Source organism: Momordica charantia (assembly GCF_013281855.1).
Source record: "Momordica charantia cultivar OHB3-1 chromosome 7 unlocalized genomic scaffold, Mcharantia_2.0 BLBB01000007.1, whole genome shotgun sequence".
In the NCBI taxonomy this organism is placed as follows: Eukaryota; Viridiplantae; Streptophyta; class Magnoliopsida; order Cucurbitales; family Cucurbitaceae; genus Momordica; species Momordica charantia.
The window spans coordinates 20742172-20764022 of NW_028275165.1; the positions used below are offsets into that span (position 1 = coordinate 20742172).

Sequence of the window (21851 nt, forward strand, 5' to 3'; positions counted from 1 at the left end):
TATACCCTCATCAAGTGTAATGGAAATGCCTCCGAATTACGAGTTTAAACTCACCGGTCTGTTTATGAGAAAAAATGCCTTTTTCGGCTAATAGTAATTATAAATAAATAAATAAAATCCTTAATTTATGAATATGATTGGATCTATTATAATTTAATTGATTAAGACATTAGTAACCTCTTTCGTAAGTTTTTTTTTTCCTAATTAAACGATATGTGAATGTGAGAATTCAAATTTCCGACCTCTTGGTCAAAGATATATGTCTTAACCATTTGAGTTGTGTTCAAATTGTCAACTTCAATTAAAAAGACTAGTTATATGCTATCGGTGCTAGGTATAGTATTCGTGTTTCTAAATGTTGAGGTGTGAATTCAGCTTTGAAATTATTTTTAAAACTTTGTTCTTTAAAGTTGAGTGAACATTTCAATAAAATGGATGTTTGGTAACGTCTCATAAATTTCTTTCTTTTTTTTTAATTGAAAAACTTAGGAGCACATATTTGACAAATATACATGTTTGTTGTTTGTCATTTTTTTTAAACGTTGTCAAAATTGTATATAAAATTTTTAAAACAACAAAATGTTTTTTTTTCTCATTTCCAATATTTTAGAAAAACATGAATAAAAAAATCGTTTTATCATTATTTAATTAAAATATATAATAAATATTAAAAATTAATAATAACATAAAAGTTTGAATAGTTATTTTAAAAAATCAATTATTTACTTTTTTTAATTTAAATTTAATGCTTTGACTTCTTCTTTCAATAAAAATAAAAAATAAGAAATAATTATCGAACGCAATTATGTTATTTGTATAAAAAATAATAAACAATAAACAATAAACCTTGCTAGGCTAGTACATTCTTTGAGAGGAAGGTATGCTTAGTTCCCCTAAATTCTCTACAATGCTCCAAACCTTTTTCCAACATAGGAGTGTCAACGAGCGAGGGAGGAGATTAAATGGATCGAACACACATGAATAAGAAGCAAGCTTGACCCTTTTTTATTTTGATAGAGAAGATGGAGAAAGTGAGCAAAACAGACTAGTAAGTTTCTATTCGTCCTCCAGCAGATTCTCAAGATTAATTAGGGGAGGAAGGGAAAGTTTGAAAGTAAAAACGCGATATATATATATATATATATATATATATCCTGAATTTCTTGAACTTGGTTCGTTACCAAATGGTCTAAATAGTCAAGATATCAAATGGGTCCAAAGTTGTCAAGATACTAAGCATTGGATAACAAAATTGAAGCAGATAACAAAGGAAAGAAATTGATGGGGCAATATTTCATTTGAGAACGGAGATTAGTGCTCCCATCTCTCCAAGCGAATTTGGAAGCCATTGACTAGCCGAGCAGAGGGAAAGAAAGACATCCGATCTGCTTTAAGTTGGGTCCACCTGAGAAAAATTCACTGCACAATTTAGACCCTCATTCCTCTCATAGAGAAAACGTATGGACATATACTTGGTGCTGTAAGAAGCTTCCTAATTCTGAGACAAAATTTGAAATAATATTGAGATAATTATCATCTTACCTATACTTGGTAACAAAGTGGTGCAGAAATAAAGCAATTTGAAGACGTGCTAATTCTGCCCCCGGACAAAATCTGGCACCTCCTCCGAATGGAGCAAAGAATGGGCTACTCCTCCAATTCCTCGTTTCCTAATAATTAACCACAAATTTAATTAACACAATTTCAATGAATTTTAGGTTCCAAGGCCATGCTTAAATGGATTTACATATTTATGTTATATTCTTTGTCAACTTTTAAAAATGTTACGTAGACTAACCTGATTTTTAAGCTCCATCCATCTCCAGGGGTTGAAAGTTAAAGCTCCCTCATATACACTCTCGTCCAAATGTACGGCAGAAAGAAACGGAACAACAAAGGATCCCTTCGGAATCACGTAATCTGTATACCCAATGATATAAGCAAAAGTTGGTTTTCATTCTAGCTTGAAAGCCATTTTCAAAAGATACCTTGAAAAAAAAAAGAAACCATATGATTTCATCACAGGGATCTTAACTTGCAAGTCTAGTATTCTTGTTAGACACACAAATAGTATTTACTAGAGGATATATGATGCATCTTTCACAATCTCTAAAAATTTATTTAAGATTTTCAAAGTAAGCTTTTGTTCGGAACTCTCTTAGCTAGCTAGTTTAGAATGTGCTACCACCAAGGACTGTTATATTCTAAACTACCCCATAAATAGCTCTAAAACGAAAACACCACAAAACAAAATTGTTCACCTAAATACTTAATCTCTTCTTTTGCCTCTCTCATCAACCAAATTGCAATTCCACCAAGTCGAAGTGTCTCATCAATAACCTGTGTTGAAATAGAAATGAAATTATTCTGCGGATAAATCGAGTCTTCAAAATTTCACTGCGTTAAAGACTTTTCTATAACATTTTTCTTAAATGTTTCTCTATTTTTTCATCATCACCATTTTTTCAAAAATTCAAATGAAAAATAAGAGAATGCTTGTGAATGTTATTATTTTCCCCTCCAAATTGGCAGAAAACACCACATCTAATTATTTCTTAGAAAAATAGTATGTTTCTATTTTGTAGCGAAATGAGTTTCTACTTTGAATTTTGGCCTTGAGTATAATGAAGTTAATATTTCTTAACATCTATTTCTATTTTTTTTTAAATAATAAGGATACGAATTAGAGAATATTTTTTCAAAAGAAATGTTTGTTGTATATATGAAAAAACAATTTAAAAAAATGTTTGCTAAATTATATGCTTTTATGGAAACATAAAAGAAAGTAACTAGAGTAATTTATTAAAAAAAAGCAACTAAAGTAAAAGGGGATAAAGTTTTTAAAAAAGAGAAAATTTAAATTTAATATATAATCTAAAAGATATCATGATCTTAAAATTTTTTCAAACAGAAAATACTTTTCTAATAAGTCGTGAGCTATTTTTATGGGCGAACGGGAATTGAACCCCGTCCTACCTAACTCGAGGTAGAAATACAAAAAGAGAAAGAAGAAATATGTATATTTTATATATTTTTTTTAAAGAATAATTAATAGCTCTCAAATGATAAGTAAGAGATTTCTTACCACTCGGCGAATTTGGGAAGTATTAATTTTTTTAAATATAACATAATTGTAATTTTTATTAAAGTGTTTTAATTATTACTTTTCAATTTAACTTTAGATTATGCAATTTATTTGAAAATAGATATGAAAATTTATGCAAATCACTCTTTCCAAAATATGAGAAAAAAAACAAATGCAATCTATTAATTTTTTTGGTTTTCAAGAAAAAAAATGAATCTTTTTTTTTTCCCTAAAGCAGCGCATGTACGGAATAAAATGGTAATTAATATTTGCATGTTAGACTTGAAATACAGTTAAACTGTCAAGGGAAAACATGTGCTCAACAATGAGACTTACACACTGGGTAAAGGGCATTGATTCGTAATCTTGCCACGTGATCGTATTATCTCCATACTTGTTTCTTAAAGTATCTTGTTCATCCTATAAATTTGTCAATTCATGTAGGGAATATGAGAAGTATGAGCTTGTCCTAACGAAAGTAGCGACTAAATAGCTAAACACAAAAATGAAATGATAGAAATTAGTTATCTAATAATTAATGGTTTTATTTTTAAATCTCTGGTTTTAAAGATAAATTTGTTTTAGAATAATTTTAAAATCTAAGCCAATTTTGAGGAGTAGTTCATAATATATTATTTTTTAGAAAGAAAAAAAAATTATAAATTTATAAAATTTTGTTAGGATTTTGCAAACATTTTTAAGAAGTAGATTCATAATTAAAATATTGACTTAAAAAACAAAATAGTTACAAAATATGTAAGATGAAGTAGTGTAAATTAATATATGGCGAATAATTCCTTATATTCCGGAAAGACGAGACACATGGCTTGGGAGCGGGAGGAGTGCTGTAGATTCAGACATAGCGAATAAAAAGGCATAATTTAGATTGTTAATTGCGAAAGGAAAACGTACCAATAGTTGCTGCGTTGCTTTAGGCGAGTGGGTTAGGAAATAGACCGCGAAAAGCATTGTTTTAGAAGTTGTTTCGTTACCGGCGAAAAGAAGATTGATGATGAAATCTGAAACTGCCTCATCAGATAAGTTTTGCTCCTCTAATAGTGTTGCGAGCACTCCCTGTCCACTCGCTTCCAGTGCTACGCCCGACTTGTGCATCTCTATTTTCTTATTAATTATGCTTATGATTTGCTCCCTTGCCTAAATTGAATTAATTTAATGACATGACAAGTAGTCAGTAGACTTATATAATTAACAAAATTAAAGTTATGTATGTACAATTAACTATGTTAAGAATCCCACGTAGACATAGATTACTCATCTCATGAATATTAATATGGTACAAGAACTCAAAATGTTCAAATGAACATCTCTCTAAAAAATAGGATTTCGTCAAAATCGATGAGCTAAAATAGCTACGATCCTGAGAGAGAATATTCAATATCCCATGTTGAAAAGATAAGGGACATAAAAGATTTATAATAGACATGAACTACTTGATCCCATTATTATCAATTGGTTATGAGATAAAACCTCATAAATATTAATAAACGATAGCAGGATACCGTACTGGAGAGGCTATCATATATTTGGTTACCTTCATGGCCGTGTAATAAGCAAAGCCGGGTAAGTTGATAGGAATAGATAGACAGCCATCAACGAAGTCGTAAAATAACCGACTTATCTCATTCACTTCCGAGTCACTCGACACACCCAATAGCTGAGTTACCATCAGATTAATTGCTACCTGAGAGGCGGACGAGGCACAATTAAGGAAAGAAATTAAATACATATATATTAGTTTGAGAAAAAATGCAAAAAAGAAAATATTAATATTATATATATATATATATATACTAGCCTTTCTGCAAACATCTTGTAGATATACCACTTGATGGTTAGGGAAACTGAAACTGCACAAGGTATGGATGATTATGGTTTGAATATGTTGTAGGAACGGAAAGTTGAGTACTTTGTGCTTGTGCACACGCATCATATTGCAGGCAATTGCATGCAGTTTTCTTTGTTGTTCCCCTTGTACTGTGATGACACCGTTCATCCCTACCAAATCTCTGAAAGATTTGGGATAGCTGGATTGGAACAATTTCCCTTCGTTTTGCATCACATAACGGTTAAACACTGGATCTGCGGATACCACTGCCCACTTTCCAAACACACGGCACGAGAAGATCTTCCCGTACCTTTAATTTAATTCCCAAACAAGAAATTAGAGGCTGGTCCAGAAATAAAATCAAAATCAACTCAAGCAGCTAAGATTAACCATTAATTTAATTAATTGCTTCTTACCTTTTGACCTGTTCTTCAACATACTTGGGGGGGTGAGAGCTTGCAACAGCACTGTACCAGTTGAAGCTATCACCTATAACAGGCCAGCTTCTTCTCCCTGGAGGAAATCTGTATGCCCTCTGATCCTCATCTCCCCCTTCCCTATACTTTTTATTTTTTAGAGTTCTTGCCAGGAATAGAATGGACAACATTAGTGTAAGAATGGAAAGTAATGACCACAACACGGAGGCGGGCTGCTCCCACATTATTTATTTAAAGCAAAAATCCAAATTAAAACCTGCAAACTAATTAAAGAAATTCATCCGACGACGGAAATCGCAGGTAGCTAGAGTTGTGAAATGAAACATTTGTTTTAAACACAACACATAATGCCCAGGAGGTAATTAAGTGTGTTACGACATATGCATAAAATTATTCCTCTGACTTCCGATTTTGCCAGCTGAATCGATCAGATTGAAACTGATATCTTAACTAATTTTTATTGGTCATCCCGACGACCCATTCCCTTGTCTTCATATAATCGTTCTTCCAACTTCTACGTATTAAATTAATACGGTTGACGGTTTCTGCACATGCCAGACAAAACCCAATCCAACCCTTGTCCTCAAGTTGTGTGCTCGAGAAAGACCATATAATTATATAATAATGTGCCTTTTTAAGCCCAGCTTTGAGCAAGTGGATATAACTGTTTTACCCTCTGTGGTCAGAATAAATGATAAATGTTCTTGGGGAAGCATCATGCAATGGGGCTACTTTTGCCTATAGGCCAGCGGCCAGGGCGGGACGGGGTGTCTCGTACATGCATAATGGGGCCATTATTTAACTTTAACCAGTCAAATAGATGTAAACCCAATTATTGAGCTTCTGTTATAATATAAATTATAGAAACACACCCCAAGTTTCTGCTTGAATTTAGGCGAAAGTATATATCTATTAGTAATAAACCAAAAGGGTTTTCAGATGGTTCTAAGATCCTATATATTTTATGACACCAATATCCAGCTAAACCATACTTTCGCTGCACCTATAATATTACGACACACTGTTTTTTGTCTAATTCAACCTTCCTTTATTATACCTTTTCTTAAGGTGGGGAATTCAACCTTTTAACTTTAAAAAAACCAATCAATATCTTATATACTTGGTGGATAGAGAGACTTTGACGTTCGGGGCACAATATCAAATAAATGTGATCGAAAAAATTTATCATTGGTAGAATATCATATAGGTACTACTGTGCCGGAACAAATAGAGAATAACTTTGGCGGAGAATAAAAGGGAATTTGGTTTCTTAAATCAAATATTTTGATTTAAAAAAAATCAAATATCACCTCATTTAAAATAAATTCACTAAAAAATACTACCTAACACCTCAAACTTCCATGCGAGCATCGGTTAGACATCTATTTTCTAAAGGTTAGAACTAAATTGTCATATTTGGAACTTGAAGACCAAATGGACACCTATTCTCAAATTCGATAACCAAAAATGTATTTTATCCTAGAAAATATGTTTCATATGGAGAGTCTATTTTATTCTCAAAGTACTAGCAAAGGAGAATTTACTTGTCTGCATTGAAACCTTTTACTCCTAGTGGTTCGGCTGATGGCATGTTTTGGTCTCTAGAGTCCTCGGGCTTGTTTCCCATGGCCTCCTTATGCAAGTCCTCTTCGCCAGCTTTAATATGGATTGATCTTTTATCAGGCGATATGAAAAACAAAGTATCGAAGAAGGTAAGTTTTTTCATTTGGATTATCATGAAACGGAAATTAAACATGGCTCATGTTCTCCAAAAGAAGCTCTCTGCCTCTTGTTTATTGCCTTCATTGTCAAGCTAGTGGGGAGTGTTTGGTTCATATGTTTTTTCAACGTTCTTATGCAGTTAGGTTTTTGCTGTTCGAAGAGTTCAATTTATCTTGGGCTTTCAGTGGTGCAGCCATAGATAATGTTCTTCCATTTGCTCCTTAGGGCTGGATTTGACTTCACAAGGTTGCCTTTAATGACTTAATGCTATAAAGGATTTGCTCTACGAGTTATGGTTCGAAAGAAATCTCAGAATTTTTGAGGGTCGACCTAAATCTTCGATTGATCATAACTTAGCTAAATATAAAGCCTCACAGTGGTTGAACATTTATGTTCCTTTTCATTATTTCAACGAGAAGTTTATTTCTTGTGTCAAAAAATAAAATAAAATAAAGAACAAGACTCAGAATCTACAAAGAAACGATCCAATTGATCAAGATGCACAATGAGGATTGTATCCATACGATTTTGCACAAGGACGGAGTTCGGGGTGGAGATGCCGAAGTGAGTAGTAGTAGGAATGTTTAAATAACACAACAATCTGAACAAATCAAACAACTCAACCCAAACCATAAAAATTGGGTTATATGGGTTGATTTTCGATTTGAGTTGGGTCAAAATCAAAGTGAATTATCAGTTCGATGCACTGGTTAGGAGAAATAGAGGTCCATTCAACCCGACCCAATTCATATACATATAAATAAATAACATTTTGTTTAATAATAATAATAATTATTAAAATAACTCTGCTTCGTGATTCACACAATTCCATCATGCTTTATCTCCATCGCGCTTTTGGAAGTAGATTTCATTTCCCAATTTTTTGTTCAATCGCCCAAGTACCCAAAAAAACACGTTTTGAACCATCCAAAAACCAAGAAAGTGTACTCTCTCACTCTGATCTAGATCCTCGGCTTCTCTCTACCTCAGAACTCGCTCATCAATGAGTTCGCTTCTATCTCATTGTCTATCTCACTCCATAAATTTCCAAAAAGAGAAGAAAAATCTACATTAGCTGCATTTCATATTAGCTTTTTTATTTTAATTAACCCTACTTATTAAGAAAGCGTTTTGAAATTATAAGATTAAAATTCTAGGTAAAAGATTCATAGTTGAAGTTACAAGAATGAAATTCTAAAGTAAAAAATTAATAAACTAGGAACTTCAGAAACCAAGTACACGGATCTCGTGAAGGAAGGATAAAAAGCAGATGCCTCTAGGAAATTCACATGTTCATCCACACCTCAATCTTCATCGCTGAAATGATAATCCTCGTAAATTTCGAATAATAGTTGCCTACAAGGTACAGAAGCACCAATCTTGATGCAAGCCAAAAAAGCACCCGATAGCTTGCGGTGAAGGCTGTAGGCTTCATCAGGGGGTGGAGTTAGCCTGTGCCGCAACATTGTTGCCCCGAGGTTCGAAATACTATGAGCGATATTTGAAGCTCGGAAGTCATAGACACCAGGCTTTGAGAATGGCAATCCCACAACGAAACCCGCTTGAACATGAGCATCCAACATCACCTCTGATTCCTTTCCTGTTAGAAATCCGAGTCTAGTTGACATTTCAATTACTGCATCTTTATCTCCATTTGCACATGCAACAACCTGATCAAATACATACAAAAGGTGTTGTCGGTACATATATTCAAGTATAACATCGAGTACAATTTGAGCTAGGCAAAATAACTAGGAATGTTCAACATTCAACATCGCTCTATTCATCCTAAAGGCTTAGCCAATAAAATCTATTATTCCAACTAGCAAAAGCTTCATTTCCTTCTTACCCCACAATGAGAAAGGTTTCCCATTCTTTAGCCAGAAAAAATTTGGCCATGAAATAGGGATTAAGTAGAACAAAATTGACTGGGTGGTAGAGTCGTGAAAATAATTGTTTCTTCCCTATTTTTTACCTTAGCTCCCCTTTCAATGATCAATAAACCAAAGCAAACAGGGAACTTATGTCAACTTTTACAACTTGTACAAGATATACGTACAATCTTGGTCCAGCTAACTTAAAAAAGCTATAGTCTCACGGTCATGGTTAACATAACCACCTAACTAAAATAATGATCCACTTAGTTCTTCAATGGTTACAGAGTTCTTTAGGTAAGGCAGCAAGCAGATGGAGACCACAAGCAGACTGCCTCTCTCTCCCTCCCTCCCTCACTCCCACTCTCTCTCCCTCCCTCGCCCTCCCCTCCCCCCTTCCCCCCCTCCCTCCCTCTAACAGCTAGGTTGTTAGTTTCCAACGGCTACAAAAGGATGAAGTTTAGGCTGTAAAGCCAATCGTCGGGATTAAAGAGCAATGGAATGCTCTCTGTTCTCTATTGAGACTGCTTTTCCTATAATTGCTAGAAACAGCTATTTAAACATTCTACAACTTACCTACATCCAGGCACCCATTGGATCATAATGAACCCTTCACTATCTGAACTCTAAATTCTCAAAATTGCAAAAGTAAACCGTTTACCCAGCTAAATTTTCCTCAAAATGTCCTTCAAAATAAGTCGAATCAAATGCTAATATAAAAATATTTGAACTAGAAATAGTTTGGATGGTGAAAGTTCATAATCTTACAGTCGTATGTAAAATGAAAAAAAAAAGGTGTTAAATAGGAGAAGGAAAGAAATCACAGAACTTAAAAGCAAGAAAATTACCATTCTTAAATAGTTGTCAACGAAACTTTTTGGGTAATCTCGAGCTGCTCCAAAGTCTATAAGGTTAATTGTTTTTGAGGCTTCATCATACAAAAAATTACTCCAATTGGGGTCGGTCTGTGATAGATTCAGCACGATAGAATCAAATTGAAACACGAGAAATAATTGACAACATGAAACAGGACTTGGGCAAGAAAAAATAGCATTATAATCATCAAGTAGCAATATTGCATTTTTCCAAAAACATGTGTAGTATTGCGTCAGGCTTTGCCTTGAGATTTGAGGGGCAAGGAAAAGAAGAAATGGTACTATTTATAGGATTAGAGTGGGACATTGGTTCCATACAATCTCCCACAGCTTCACCTATGGGTGAATCAAGAAAAGATAATAATAAGCAGCAGAAACCCAAATATGCTATTATCTTAGTCCCCTTATCATGTATTCAAATGTTTACTTTAAAAACAAGGTGAAGAATGGACAGAAATTTCCCTATTTTCATTCCACAAAACTAAACAAGGCTACAAAAGAATGAAAGATGTCATATCTTCCCTTCCCTCCAACTTATCCCTTTCCTTTCCTCCTGCATTTCTTCCCCAAAAACCATATTCCAGGCAAAAAATAACATTTTAATAGAATATGTAGTGTGTGTTTGGGATAGTTTTTGAAAAAAGTGCTTCTTATGCAAAAATATTTATTCTATAAACACTTCGGGAATATTTGCCTCCATTTAGAAGACACAAGAGAATATACGAGAGGCATACAAAAAACAAGCCCGAAAATGGAGGAATCACCTATAAGAAAAGACTTCAATCCTAAAGAATAACATCTAACTAGTAATTACAAAAAATCTTAGAAATCGTCACCCAATGAGAGGCAAAGAACTTGGTCTTTTTCAGAATTTTTACCTTCTAGAGGGAGGAGAACACTTTGAGAAGAATTAAATTAAAGTATGTTTAATGTAGCCTCCCAAGTGATGTAAGAGGGGTAAAACTGTCTTTAAAAGACCTACAGTGTTTGGTAATAAATTAAGCATTCTTAAAAAATCAGATTTTTGAAGCATTGCTTAAGAGACGATCATCTAAAAAATGACATAAGCATTTTTCAAAAATCAAATTGGTTTAATTTTTTTTTTTTTTTTTTTTTGAGAAGGCACCAAGCCTTCTTTGAGATAGAAATGAAAGAAAATAAATGAGCATATAAAAAGACAGCCCTGACAAAAGAAGCCACACTAAACTAAAAAGAGGCATCTTTTTACAAGATACGAACTTTTCATTGATGGATGAGAAAAAAAATTGTTCAAAGATAAAAACTCACAAAAGAGTGAAGAAAACAAACGAAACAAAGAAAAACAAAAACAAAGCTAAAGCCAAAGAAAATAACAATTAAGAGGGGAAAATGAAAGCTCTCCAGTTGGCGTTGATGAGAGACAGAGTAGTTTCCAAACAGATTTGAAAGAGAACACCATTGAGAAGCTTGAAATTTGGCAATACTAAAAGCCTTCTGCCCTAAAAAAATCCTAAGATTCCGTTCAAACCAAAGTTCATACAGAATAGCTGTAGAGGCATTAATCCACAGAAGACCAGCCTTGGTAGTAAATACTGGACCGCATAACAGCTGAAACAACATATCCTTGACATCCGACCCAACTCAAGTTAAACACCTGGACAGCAAAAGGACAAGGGGAAAATAAGTGAAGCATACTTTCTACACTAGCAGCACATTCATAACAGACAGATGAAAGGTGAGGCAAGACGATGGGAGCTTTCTTTAAAGAACATGGGCTGTATTAACTTTTCCTTGGAACAAAATCCAAGAAAGAACATTGATCTTCCTTGGACTCTTAGTCTTCCATAGAGCTGCCACTAAATCCTTATGCATACGAGAAGGGGAACGCGGACTGCAGAACGAAACTGAAAAAACCCAAAGCCTCTAAAAGCCATATTCGTTTATCATCCTTGATAGAAGGAACAAATGGAGATAGAGCTAGCAAAAGTCCTGAAAACTCCATAATTTTTTCATCTTTCAAAGATCGACGGGTGACAATTTTCCAAGAAGTTGTAGGATCCCAAAAATCTAAAACCAGCCCAAGAGAAGGAGCAGGAGAAAGCTGAAAATTTTTGGGGAAACCAACCTTGAAAGGAGAATCGCCCACCCAATTATGATGCCAAAAAGAAATCTTCTTGCCAGAGCCAAGTTTATAAGTTGGATAAATCTCCCCCCACCTCCAATGCTGGGAAATATTGACCCAAGGACAACGAAGACAAGCATTCGGTTTTTCTACAGTAAACCAACCAAAATTTTCAGAGCCATAGACACTATCCACAACTTGCCGCCATAAGGACAGGGGTACAAGTCATAACGCCACCCCCATTTAGCCAATAGAGCTCTGTTCTTTGCAATGCCACCAATCCCCAAACCTCCATCTTCTATGGACAGAGAGGAAATATTCCAATGGACAAGGGGTTAAAGCACTAGAGAAATGATTATCTTAAGATTCTGTTCAAATATTCCCATGGAAATATTCCATTTAGCCAATAGAGCCTTGTCCATTGGAATCCAACAAGGGACACCACCTCCTCCTAAGGTCTCTCTACCCCTCTAAAGATTCTATTGTTTCTCTCCATGAAATGGAACAAGGTTTAAAAGTTTTGAAGGAACACTTACAATAATTATCCAAAAAGTGGCTTTAAAGTAATTGACACCCTCGTAGTTTAAGCACTAGAGAAATGATTATCTCAAGAAAAAGTGCTTAGGGTATGCCAAACTAATCCATAAACATGTTTGCATCCAATGATAGTAGACTAGGAACATTTTTTTTTCTTTCTCAAGATAATAGATAATATATTTAACACCAGATAAACAACAATATTAGACAACTGAAAAAATATTGTACTTTCAATTTCACATTGACATGTGCTCTAATAAAACGTGCCTGCATGAAGCGGAAAACAAATAACTCAAGTAAAGTGTGTTCCAACAACTTTCTCCCAACATAATTACAAGTTTCCTGGTCTAACAATGCCACTTTATCAATAGGAATTCCTGTAACAAAGGAAAAAATCGACCCAAAGTTTAGAGTACAAATTTATACAGATGAGAGAACTGAACTAAAACTTACTGTGAATGGAAATTATCCAAAAGGAAAAAGGTGGCCAATCAACTAAATATAACCATGAAAAACGGGAAATTCCTTGAAAACTGGACAAAAATCTGACCAGAAAATATAAACAGCACCAGAATCTTCACTCGACTAATTTAGTTACTACCTACCACATGGAGAAATAACAAGGCACGACTCACTAAAGTCGTATAGAAATTTCAAAATAAAAATGATAGATTATTCTTCTCACTGTTAATTCACTCAATTAGAGGAAATATGTTTGGGGAATTGTTCTAAGCATATCTTGCTAAAACGTTGGGATGGTAAATAGATGAAAAGAACACAACGTATAGTGAAGGGTAAAAATACAAAACAAAGCTTTTGTTAAGGATAACAATATCCTCGTACCCTAAGTATCACCATAATGATATGATATTGTCGCTTTAGGTATAACCCTCACAATTTTACTTTTTATTTTATCCAAAAGACCTTGTACCAATGAAGATGATAATTGTTCTCGCTTATATACCATCGATCACCCCCTTCCCTTGTTAATGCGGGACTTTGTTTGCACCTTTTACAAACCCAACAATCCTCCCCTCAAACAAAGTACCATCGAGTCTACTCTCAAGTAGTCATCCATCCATCCACTTTCGGATCGGAACGAGAGCTTTGTTCTTATCCAAAGCTCCAAGCACACCCGGATAAAGTACAATCACGAATCACACCATGACTACGTTTTTTGAGGCTCACCACTTCTTTATTCGGCACCCGAGGATTTCACCGGCACAGCTAGGTTTAAACCATGACTCTGATGCTACTTGTTAAGTACAACGATACCCTCGTACCCCAAATATCTCCATAGTGGTATGATACTGTCTGCTTTAGGCATAACCCTCACGACTTTGCTTTTCGTTTTACCCAAAAAGCCTCGTACCAATGGAGATGATAATTGCCCTAACTTATATACCATGAATCACTCCCTTCCCCTAGCCAACGTGAGACTTTGTTTGAACTCTCTTACAAACCCAACAAAAGCATAAAAAGGAAGAGTCCTTCAACCTGAATTTGTTCAACTTTGACAATGTAAAGGAAAATAACCATTTTTGTTACATGATGAGAGTCAAATATGAAAGTATGCTTCACATTATTTCGTTAAATCATTTATATGGGCATTTATTGAAAGGATAACTTCAAATCTAGCATAATTAAGATAAATCTTATAGAAATAGTAGCGGTCTCTTTTCCATTTATTCAACATGTCATGGGTGTTCGATTTTGATGTTTCAAAGATTGTAAATCAGAGGCTTTTTGAAGGAAAATGTAGAGTTTCGTTGGAATGCTTCAACTCGGCTAAATTCAAAGCTTCTCAATGGTGTGCTCTCTCCAATTTATTGGCAAATTATTCCTCTAGCATGATCTTCTCTAATTGGAAGGTTTTTTTTATTTCTCCTTTATAATCTTTTATATTTGCTTGTACTTCACGTGTAGCTTTCCTATTATCCTTCTTTGTATCGGCATATATTGAAAGGATGACTTCAAATCTAGCATAATTAAGATAAATCTAGCCTTTGAATGGCTTTCGGGATTGAAGATAAATTGGGAGAAATCATCTTTACGTGGATGAATATAGAATTCCAGAGATTACAGCAGTCAGCTTCAAGGTTTGGTTGCAAAGCTAAGAAGCTTCCGATTCTTTACTTAGGCATGCCTCTTGGGGGAAATTCTAAGCACGATAATTTTTGGAGTCCCATTCAAGAAAAGATTTGTAAAAAACTTGAGCGATAAAAGAAATATCAACTCTTAAGGGGAGGAAGGCTGACATTGTGCCAATCGGTCCTTGAGCATCTTCCACTATATTACTTTTCTCTTTTTCAGGTATCGGTGAGAGTAAGCAAACAACTGGAAAAGAGTATTTGCTCTTTCTTATGGGGTGATTCATCCACACGTTCGGTAAACCATTTAGTCCGTTGGGATTTAATCACCCTTCCACGTAAGATGGGCGGCCTTGGAATCAAAAATCTCCTTAAAAGGAACAGTGCGTTGCTAGCTAAATGGGGTTGGAGATTTAGTGTTGAATCATCAGCTCTTTGGAGATATGTGGTGGCTAGTATATATGGTTCATATAGTGGTGGATCGTGTACTATACCAAAACAACAAAGTTCTGGCAGAAGCCCATGGCATAATATTTCAAAATCCTCGCGAAAGGTGGAGTCCTATTCCATCCATTTACTATAGAAGTTCCCAGGGAATTCATTAGAGGAATGTTTCCAATAAAAATTGTTTGTTCTTGCATATCCCTACGGGTTTTTCAAATTAATCCTGCGGATACGTATAATTCAGAAGAGTATGTGAGTGATTCATATACAACATCTCTTTCTTTTATCAATGGTTCTACCAATTTATATGTTTCCACAAATAATTGAAATTCAATTTCTTGATCTGTATCTTCAATTTTTGGAAACTTCAAAAGTTCTTCTGTAAGCCATGATCAATGAACCTACAAAACTCTTCAAATTGTATCTGATTAAACCCAGGAATTGTAGACTAAAACATTCTCTCATTTCCACCCCCAAGCATTTTATTTATTTCCCATTTATAAAAAAAATCCCATTGTTTGCTTATTCATCATCAAATGGATCGATCTAGCAATGATGAAATTTATATTATGTTTACTGAATCACATGAAATTTTACCTAACTCCATAGGTGTAATAGATGTAATGCATGAAATACACAAAGTTGGTAATGATAGAAGGTGTCTGTTTTGGCACCACTTATGGGTCGGAGATATTCTGTTGAAGGATAGGTTTCCTTCCATATTCCGAATCTCTTCTGTTCCCTCTATTTTAGTTGGGGATGCATGGGATGATTTGGAGTCCTCTTGGAAACTGCCTACCAGGCGTGCTCTAAAGGATGGTGAAATTGTAGACATGACCAATTTGTTATTGTTACTTTCTTCGGTTATTATTCAGGATGTAGAAGATGTCAGATTATCGAGTTTAGAGACTTCGGGTGTCTTTACTGTTCGCTCACTAAGCAAGATTGGAAGTGCTGTTTCAAAATTTCCAAAGGAAGCATTTTCTATTCTTTGGTCTACTAAATGTCCAAAGAGTGTAAACTTTCTGATTTGGATTCTTCTTATGGGAAAAGTCAATACTTCAAAGATTCTTCAAAGGAAATTAACCTCCTCGATGATGCAGCCTTCGGTTTGCTTAATGTGTTCGGCTAGTGGAGAGTTCCAAAGACACATGTTTTTCTCCTGTCCTTTTGCTGATGGTTGCTGGAATTTATTCTTCTCCATGTTCAATGTTTCTTGGGTTTGGGATATGGAGGTTTCTCAAAACAGCTCCTTCATGGAACTCGTTTTCATGAAAAAGCCAATCTATTATGATTCACAGAATTAAAGCTCTCATATCCGAGTTATGGTTTGAAAGAAATCAGAGGATCTTTGAAGGAGAAGGATAGAGTCGCTCTTCACAGAATGTTTTGCAATTGCCAAGTTCAAAGCTTCACATTGGTGTGCTCTCTCTGATCATTTCTCTGATTACTCTCCTAGCATGCTTTGTATGAATTGGGAGGCATTTATAACTCCCTAATAGTGGCTCTGCATTAGATATCTTTCCTTATGCTTACGGTTTATTATTTTCACTCCTAATGGAGTTTGTATCATTGAACATTATTGTTCAATTTCATTAATCAATGAAAACTTCGTATCTTGTTAAGAAAAAAAAATTCGATTTTGATGTTTCAAATATTGTCTTTCAATTGTTGTTTGGTTCGGACCTCTTGGTCAATGTGTCTGTTATGGACAAATCGAGTCAAAGCAGTGTTGTATGACTTATGGTTCGAAAGAAATCATAGGCTTTTTGAAGGAAAATGTAGAGTTTTGTTGGAATGCTTCAACTTGGCTAAATGCAAAGCTTCTCAATGGTGTGCTCTCTCCAATTTATTGGCAAATTATTCCTCTAGCATGATCTTCTCTAATTGGAAGGTTTTTTATTTCTCCTTTATAATCTTTTATATTTGCTTCTACTTGACGTGTAGCTTTCCTCTTATCCTTCTCTGTACTTGTTTTTTTTCCTTTCACTCTCTTGGGAGTTTGTATCTTTGAACAATTTTTGTTTATTTTCATACATCAACGAAAAGTTGGTATCTTGTTCAGAAAAAGAAATAGTAGCTAAAGAACAATAAAAATTTTAGAAAAAATAAAGTAAAATAAATCTTTAAGGTTTCTCATTGGTTTTCTCTTTCGGATTTATTTGTCAACTATTCACCTAGTATGATATGTTCCAATTGGGAGGCATTTATAACTCCCCCTAGCTTTATTGCTTTCTTTTATTTCTCTTCACTCCTTTCCGAGTTTGTATCTTTGAACAATTTTATTCCTTTTCATTTCTCAGCGAAAAGTTTGTATCTTGTTAAGAAAAAAAAAGAAGTAGAATAAATATTTAATTAAGCATGAAATGAGCAAAAGGAGGTTCCATGAGCACCTGAAATAAGTTCTGTAGTCAAGACCCTTTTGCTTGACAGATCATCCACAACCAATGGAACATAAAAACCTTGAGATTTAGATAACAGAGCATGGAAGCGTTTCTGATTGGTAGCCTCCAACTCATAGTCACATTCACGAGATAACTCATCTTTTGCCACCTAATGGATATTACCAACACTGATATCAGGTTGCAGTTTTATCTAGAAAAGTTAACATTAAAAATAAGCACTTTAGAAATAAATAGATATTTTTATTAATAATGATGCATATTGCACCATCAACTCACATGAGGATTTTGACGATCTCAAGAGATTTAGTTAAATTTAAGACATAGAACAGTGCTTCAATTAAAAAAAGACTTACAATACCTCAAAAAAAAAAAAAAAAGGACTTACAAAAAATACTTCAGTCCAATGGCCTCAGGAGAACATTCTTTTTTCAAAAATAAAAAGTAAGAAAAGGGCAATCAACTAAATCACACTCCATTAAATGATAGATAAAATAGAGAAGAACAAGAAATAGTCCCCCAGAGCCAACGACAGTAAAAAAGAAACACATTACATTTTCCATACATTAAAAAGGAATAACAATAATACAAAGTTACAAACATTTAGAAAGAAACACCATAAAAAAGCAAAAAGTTTAGGAGTCCCAAAATTAACTAAGAGCTCCATTTCCATACATCAAAATTTTTCAAAATAAGGCTTCTTGAAGAATAGCAATAAAGATTCAAAATCTTTGTCAAAAAGAAAACTGTCACAATTTTGTTTTAATATATTTTTGAATGTATGGACCAACTTAAACACCTCAAATAATCTCATAGAATAACTCGTAGGATAATAAATCTAGTGTTTTCAAAGCATGTCCAGCCGCCCACCTATGACGAGAGGCAACGCAATTTTGCCTTGGCGTGCCTTGAACGGCACTGAGGCGAGCACATTCAACTGGTCGCTCGCTTTTGTGCACCATTGCCATAAGGCTAGGCGAGCACCTTTTTGAAGTGAGGTGATCCTCAATTTTTCTTTTCTTTTTTATTAATTTGTTATAATGTTAAACACCCACAAAAAGTAACCCTAAAAAACCAATTACCCACACCCCAAACCTTCATCCTTCGCCGCCACTGCCTCGTCCTTTGTTGCCGCCACTGCAGCTGCATTCTTCCTTTTGCCACCGCCGCCGGCATCTTCCTCCTCAAGGTTTCTATTTTCAACTTTCTTCATCATTTAGTTTCGTCTTTCATTACTTTCATTTTATTTATTTTTAATTCTTTAATTCTTCTATCTTATTTAATTTCTTTTAATTTCTTTCCTTATCACTCCATTTCTTTTCTTTAATCTTCACACTGTGGATACTTTCCTTTCTCATTTCTTTTACTTTTTCCTTTTGTTTATCTACCAAATTCCAACTATAATAGGATGGCAAAAGGAAAAAAAAAACATAAGCATCCTGGTTTGCAATACGTCACTTTGGAAAATCCGAAAGATACAAACACTTGAAAATGCATATTTTGTGGAAAAAATACCAAAGGTGATATTTCTCGAGCAACACAACATTTAGTTGGGGGAACCAAGATGTATTATGAGCATGTTTGAAGTGTCCAACTAAAGTGAGAGATGAAATGAAGGAGTATCAAACAAGGTCAAAAGCAAGAAGGGAAGAAAGTAATGCCCTCGCAATCTATGAGGATTTAACCTTGATTGAGGAAGATGAGATGGAAGTGGTTGGTGGGAGTGGATCAACTAACAAGCGGACAAGTATAGAAGCCCAAAACCATCATGGGTGGCTCATTTGGTCCAAAGGGGCTAGGGTAATTAAGAGGAAATGAGTTCAAATCCCATGATTGCCACCTACCTTAGGAATTAGTAATTCCTATGTGTTTCCCGACACCAAATGTTGTAGGGTCAGGCGGTTGCCCCGTGAGATTAGTCGAGGTGTGCGTAAGTTGGCTCGGACACTCACGGATATTAAAAAAAAAAAGTATAGAAGCCCAAGAATCTTGGATGCTCTAATCCAAATCTTTATGGAACCCACTGGGAAGAGAGAAATATTATTTAATAATGAACTGAGAGGAATACAAGTAGGTTATTTATAGGGAATGGAGGGAAGGGGCACACGTGGATTTGTCATCCGACACACGGACAGAAGGAGCCTACAGGTTTAACTAATTGGTCAATTACTAACTAACTAGCTAAATAATAAATATGCTAGGTAGTTACATCAGCAGGGGTTTGTGCTCATCTTTCCTTATGGTGTTCATCAGCAATCTAAGGATTTGAAGCAGCCTTTATGTGGATTTTTCTTGGCTTTGGGGTTTCATCTATGGGATCATTTTGCTGTTTTTATTTCCTTTAGAGGCCTGGTTCTTCGAGAAGAAGGCTAAAAGCATTTTCCATCTTTGGTGTTCGAAGGTTTGGAGTTGGAGTCCAAATATTCGGCCTTTCTAATTGGTCATCACCGGAGTTCAGGGGTTCGCATTTATCTTAGTGTCTCTTTGCAGTTTAGAGGGAGTGTTTTTGGTTGTATTGGCTCATTGTCTAGTCAAGACCTTTGGCAATTTGTTCTTCAATGTTTTATTTTTAGCCTATTGTAATTTTTGTAAATTTGTTTGGATGTTTTGTTTTAGTTTCACTCTCTTTAGGAGTTTGTATCTTCAAACTTTTTTCTATCTTTTCATATATCATTGAAAAATTTGTTTCTTGTTAAATTTTTTTTTTTGAATTATCTTTAAAATATGTATAAATAAACAAGACTTTCCCAATTTTACTTGCAGGTAAAGTAAAATTAAGATCTGGTTTTTTGGGCATAATTACCAATAGATGTAAACCAAAATTGAAGGGATGTTGATAACAACCAAACAATAGAAGACAAATATGTCAGTAATTAGATCTATTAAGGAAAAATGAAGAGAAGAAGAGAAAGATCAGACTGCTTTGTGAGCACAATAGGTTTACAACCGTCTAGCATTTTGCATGCAACTAACTTGATTTCAACAAACATCAAGATAATATGTTCACAAGTACAATACACTACCTTTATCGCTCTGTCGAGATAAAGTCCTTTGGGAATCAGATTAGTATAATCCAACAAAAGTTTCACATTATCAATATCACTTTCAATGCTATCCGCAACTCCAGGGTACTGAATTTTCATTGCAACTTTCATGCCATTTTTTGCAACAGCTTTGTGCACCTGAATCAGTTTTAAATAGCATGCAACCAACATTTCAAACGATCTTAACAAAGATAAGAATGTGAAACTCAAGTACATCAATAATGAATAAGCAACCAAAATACTTAAACATGATTCAAGAGAAACGGAGAGTTACATCAGTCATTACATCAGTCAAGTTATCTTAGCATTCATGAAAACAAAAAATATAATGAAAATGACCAGCATGGAGTAGGGGAAAGCTTTACTGAGAAGTTGGTAGAGAAGGTCCACCGAAGGAATCTTTTTGATAGAGAAGTTGATAGATGGGCATCCTTTACTGAGAAGTTCGAAGGAGTAGTGTTGGGGCAAGGTCGAGTCATTTTGTGGTGGAAGGCAGACAGGTCTGGAGTTTTTCCGGCTAAATCTGCTTTTTTGGCGTTAACGACCCCTTCTCCTAGGATGCAGTCCTCTACAGCAAATCAGATTTGAAACTTTCGAGTTCCTAAAAAGGTGAAAGTGTTTATTTGGACTTTATTCTATAGAGGGATTAATACGGTAGATAAACTTCAAAAAAAGCTTCCTCATTGGTCCCCTTTCTCCCTCTGTGTGTAGCCTGTGTTTACAAAACACAGAAACGGTGGACCATCTTTTTCCGTAACTTGTAAGTTGTGGAACTATATAGCCTCTAGTGTGGACCTTAGCCTATGTCTTCCTAGAAAGATAGATGATTTTCTATCGGAGAGCTTTGGAGGAGGTGCACTCAAGGGGAAAGCTTTTGTTCTTTGGAATTGTGCTGCTAGAGCTTTGGTTTGGCTTCTTTGGAAAGAGAGAAATGGCATAATTTTTGAAGATAAAAGTACTACGGTGGATTCTTTTTGTTTAAATATTCATCATACGGCTTCTTGGTGGGCAACGATCCACAAGAAGGTTTTTGTAATCATAGCCTACAATTGATTATTCAAGATTGGAAAGCGGTGATTCGTGATTGTATAGTTTGTTGGAGAGGGTTCCCTCAACCATCTGCCTTTAAGCTGTTTTTTTGTGCTGGCTTTGAATGAAAGTATTGTTTCTGTTTCCTATATAATATATATATATATATATATATATATATATGCTCCATAGCAGTTTAAATGATCATGTGCCTTTATATAGCTTTAAGCGTACTTTGAGACTATCCCCTTTATGAGTCGAATTGTATATTTGTGTAAAAAGAAACTTCATGCCCATTACAATCTCATAAAAATTAACAAATCCATTTTACAATTATACTATCATACCACCAGTAAGCAACCCAT

General features: G+C 34.7%; 2 protein-coding genes across 3 annotated transcripts in view; both read right to left on the reverse strand.

The window, feature by feature from the left end:
- Positions 1-1032: 1032 nt before the first annotated feature.
- On the reverse strand, positions 1033-5956 carry LOC111025171 (Cytochrome P450 superfamily protein). Of its 2 annotated transcripts, XM_022303016.2 has the most exons (9): positions 5348-5954; positions 4902-5241; positions 4638-4787; positions 3998-4240; positions 3422-3505; positions 2262-2340; positions 1799-1920; positions 1543-1670; positions 1033-1405 (listed from the first exon to the last, which is right to left on the reverse strand). In XM_022303016.2, the coding sequence occupies exons 1-9, from the start codon at positions 5590-5592 to the stop codon at positions 1312-1314; spliced, it is 1485 nt and encodes a 494-aa protein (XP_022158708.2). In that variant the 5' UTR covers positions 5593-5954; the 3' UTR covers positions 1033-1311. The 2 variants fall into 2 exon arrangements, with proteins under 2 accessions (XP_022158708.2, XP_022158712.2); XM_022303020.2 differs by lacking the exon at positions 3422-3505 and having other exon boundaries at positions 5348-5956.
- A 2249-nt stretch (positions 5957-8205) lies between these two features.
- ABC1 (ABC transporter 1) overlaps positions 8206-21851 on the reverse strand; it is a 28703-nt gene continuing 15057 nt past the window's right edge. Inside the window, exons 4-8 of the mRNA XM_022303015.2 lie at positions 20437-20595; positions 17405-17564; positions 12745-12854; positions 9813-9929; positions 8206-8760 (exon numbers count right to left, since the gene is read on the reverse strand). Coding sequence (XP_022158707.2) covers positions 8395-8760; positions 9813-9929; positions 12745-12854; positions 17405-17564; positions 20437-20595 — 912 coding nt within the window. The 3' untranslated portion in view covers positions 8206-8394. The remainder of the gene's footprint in view (positions 8761-9812; positions 9930-12744; positions 12855-17404; positions 17565-20436; positions 20596-21851) is intronic.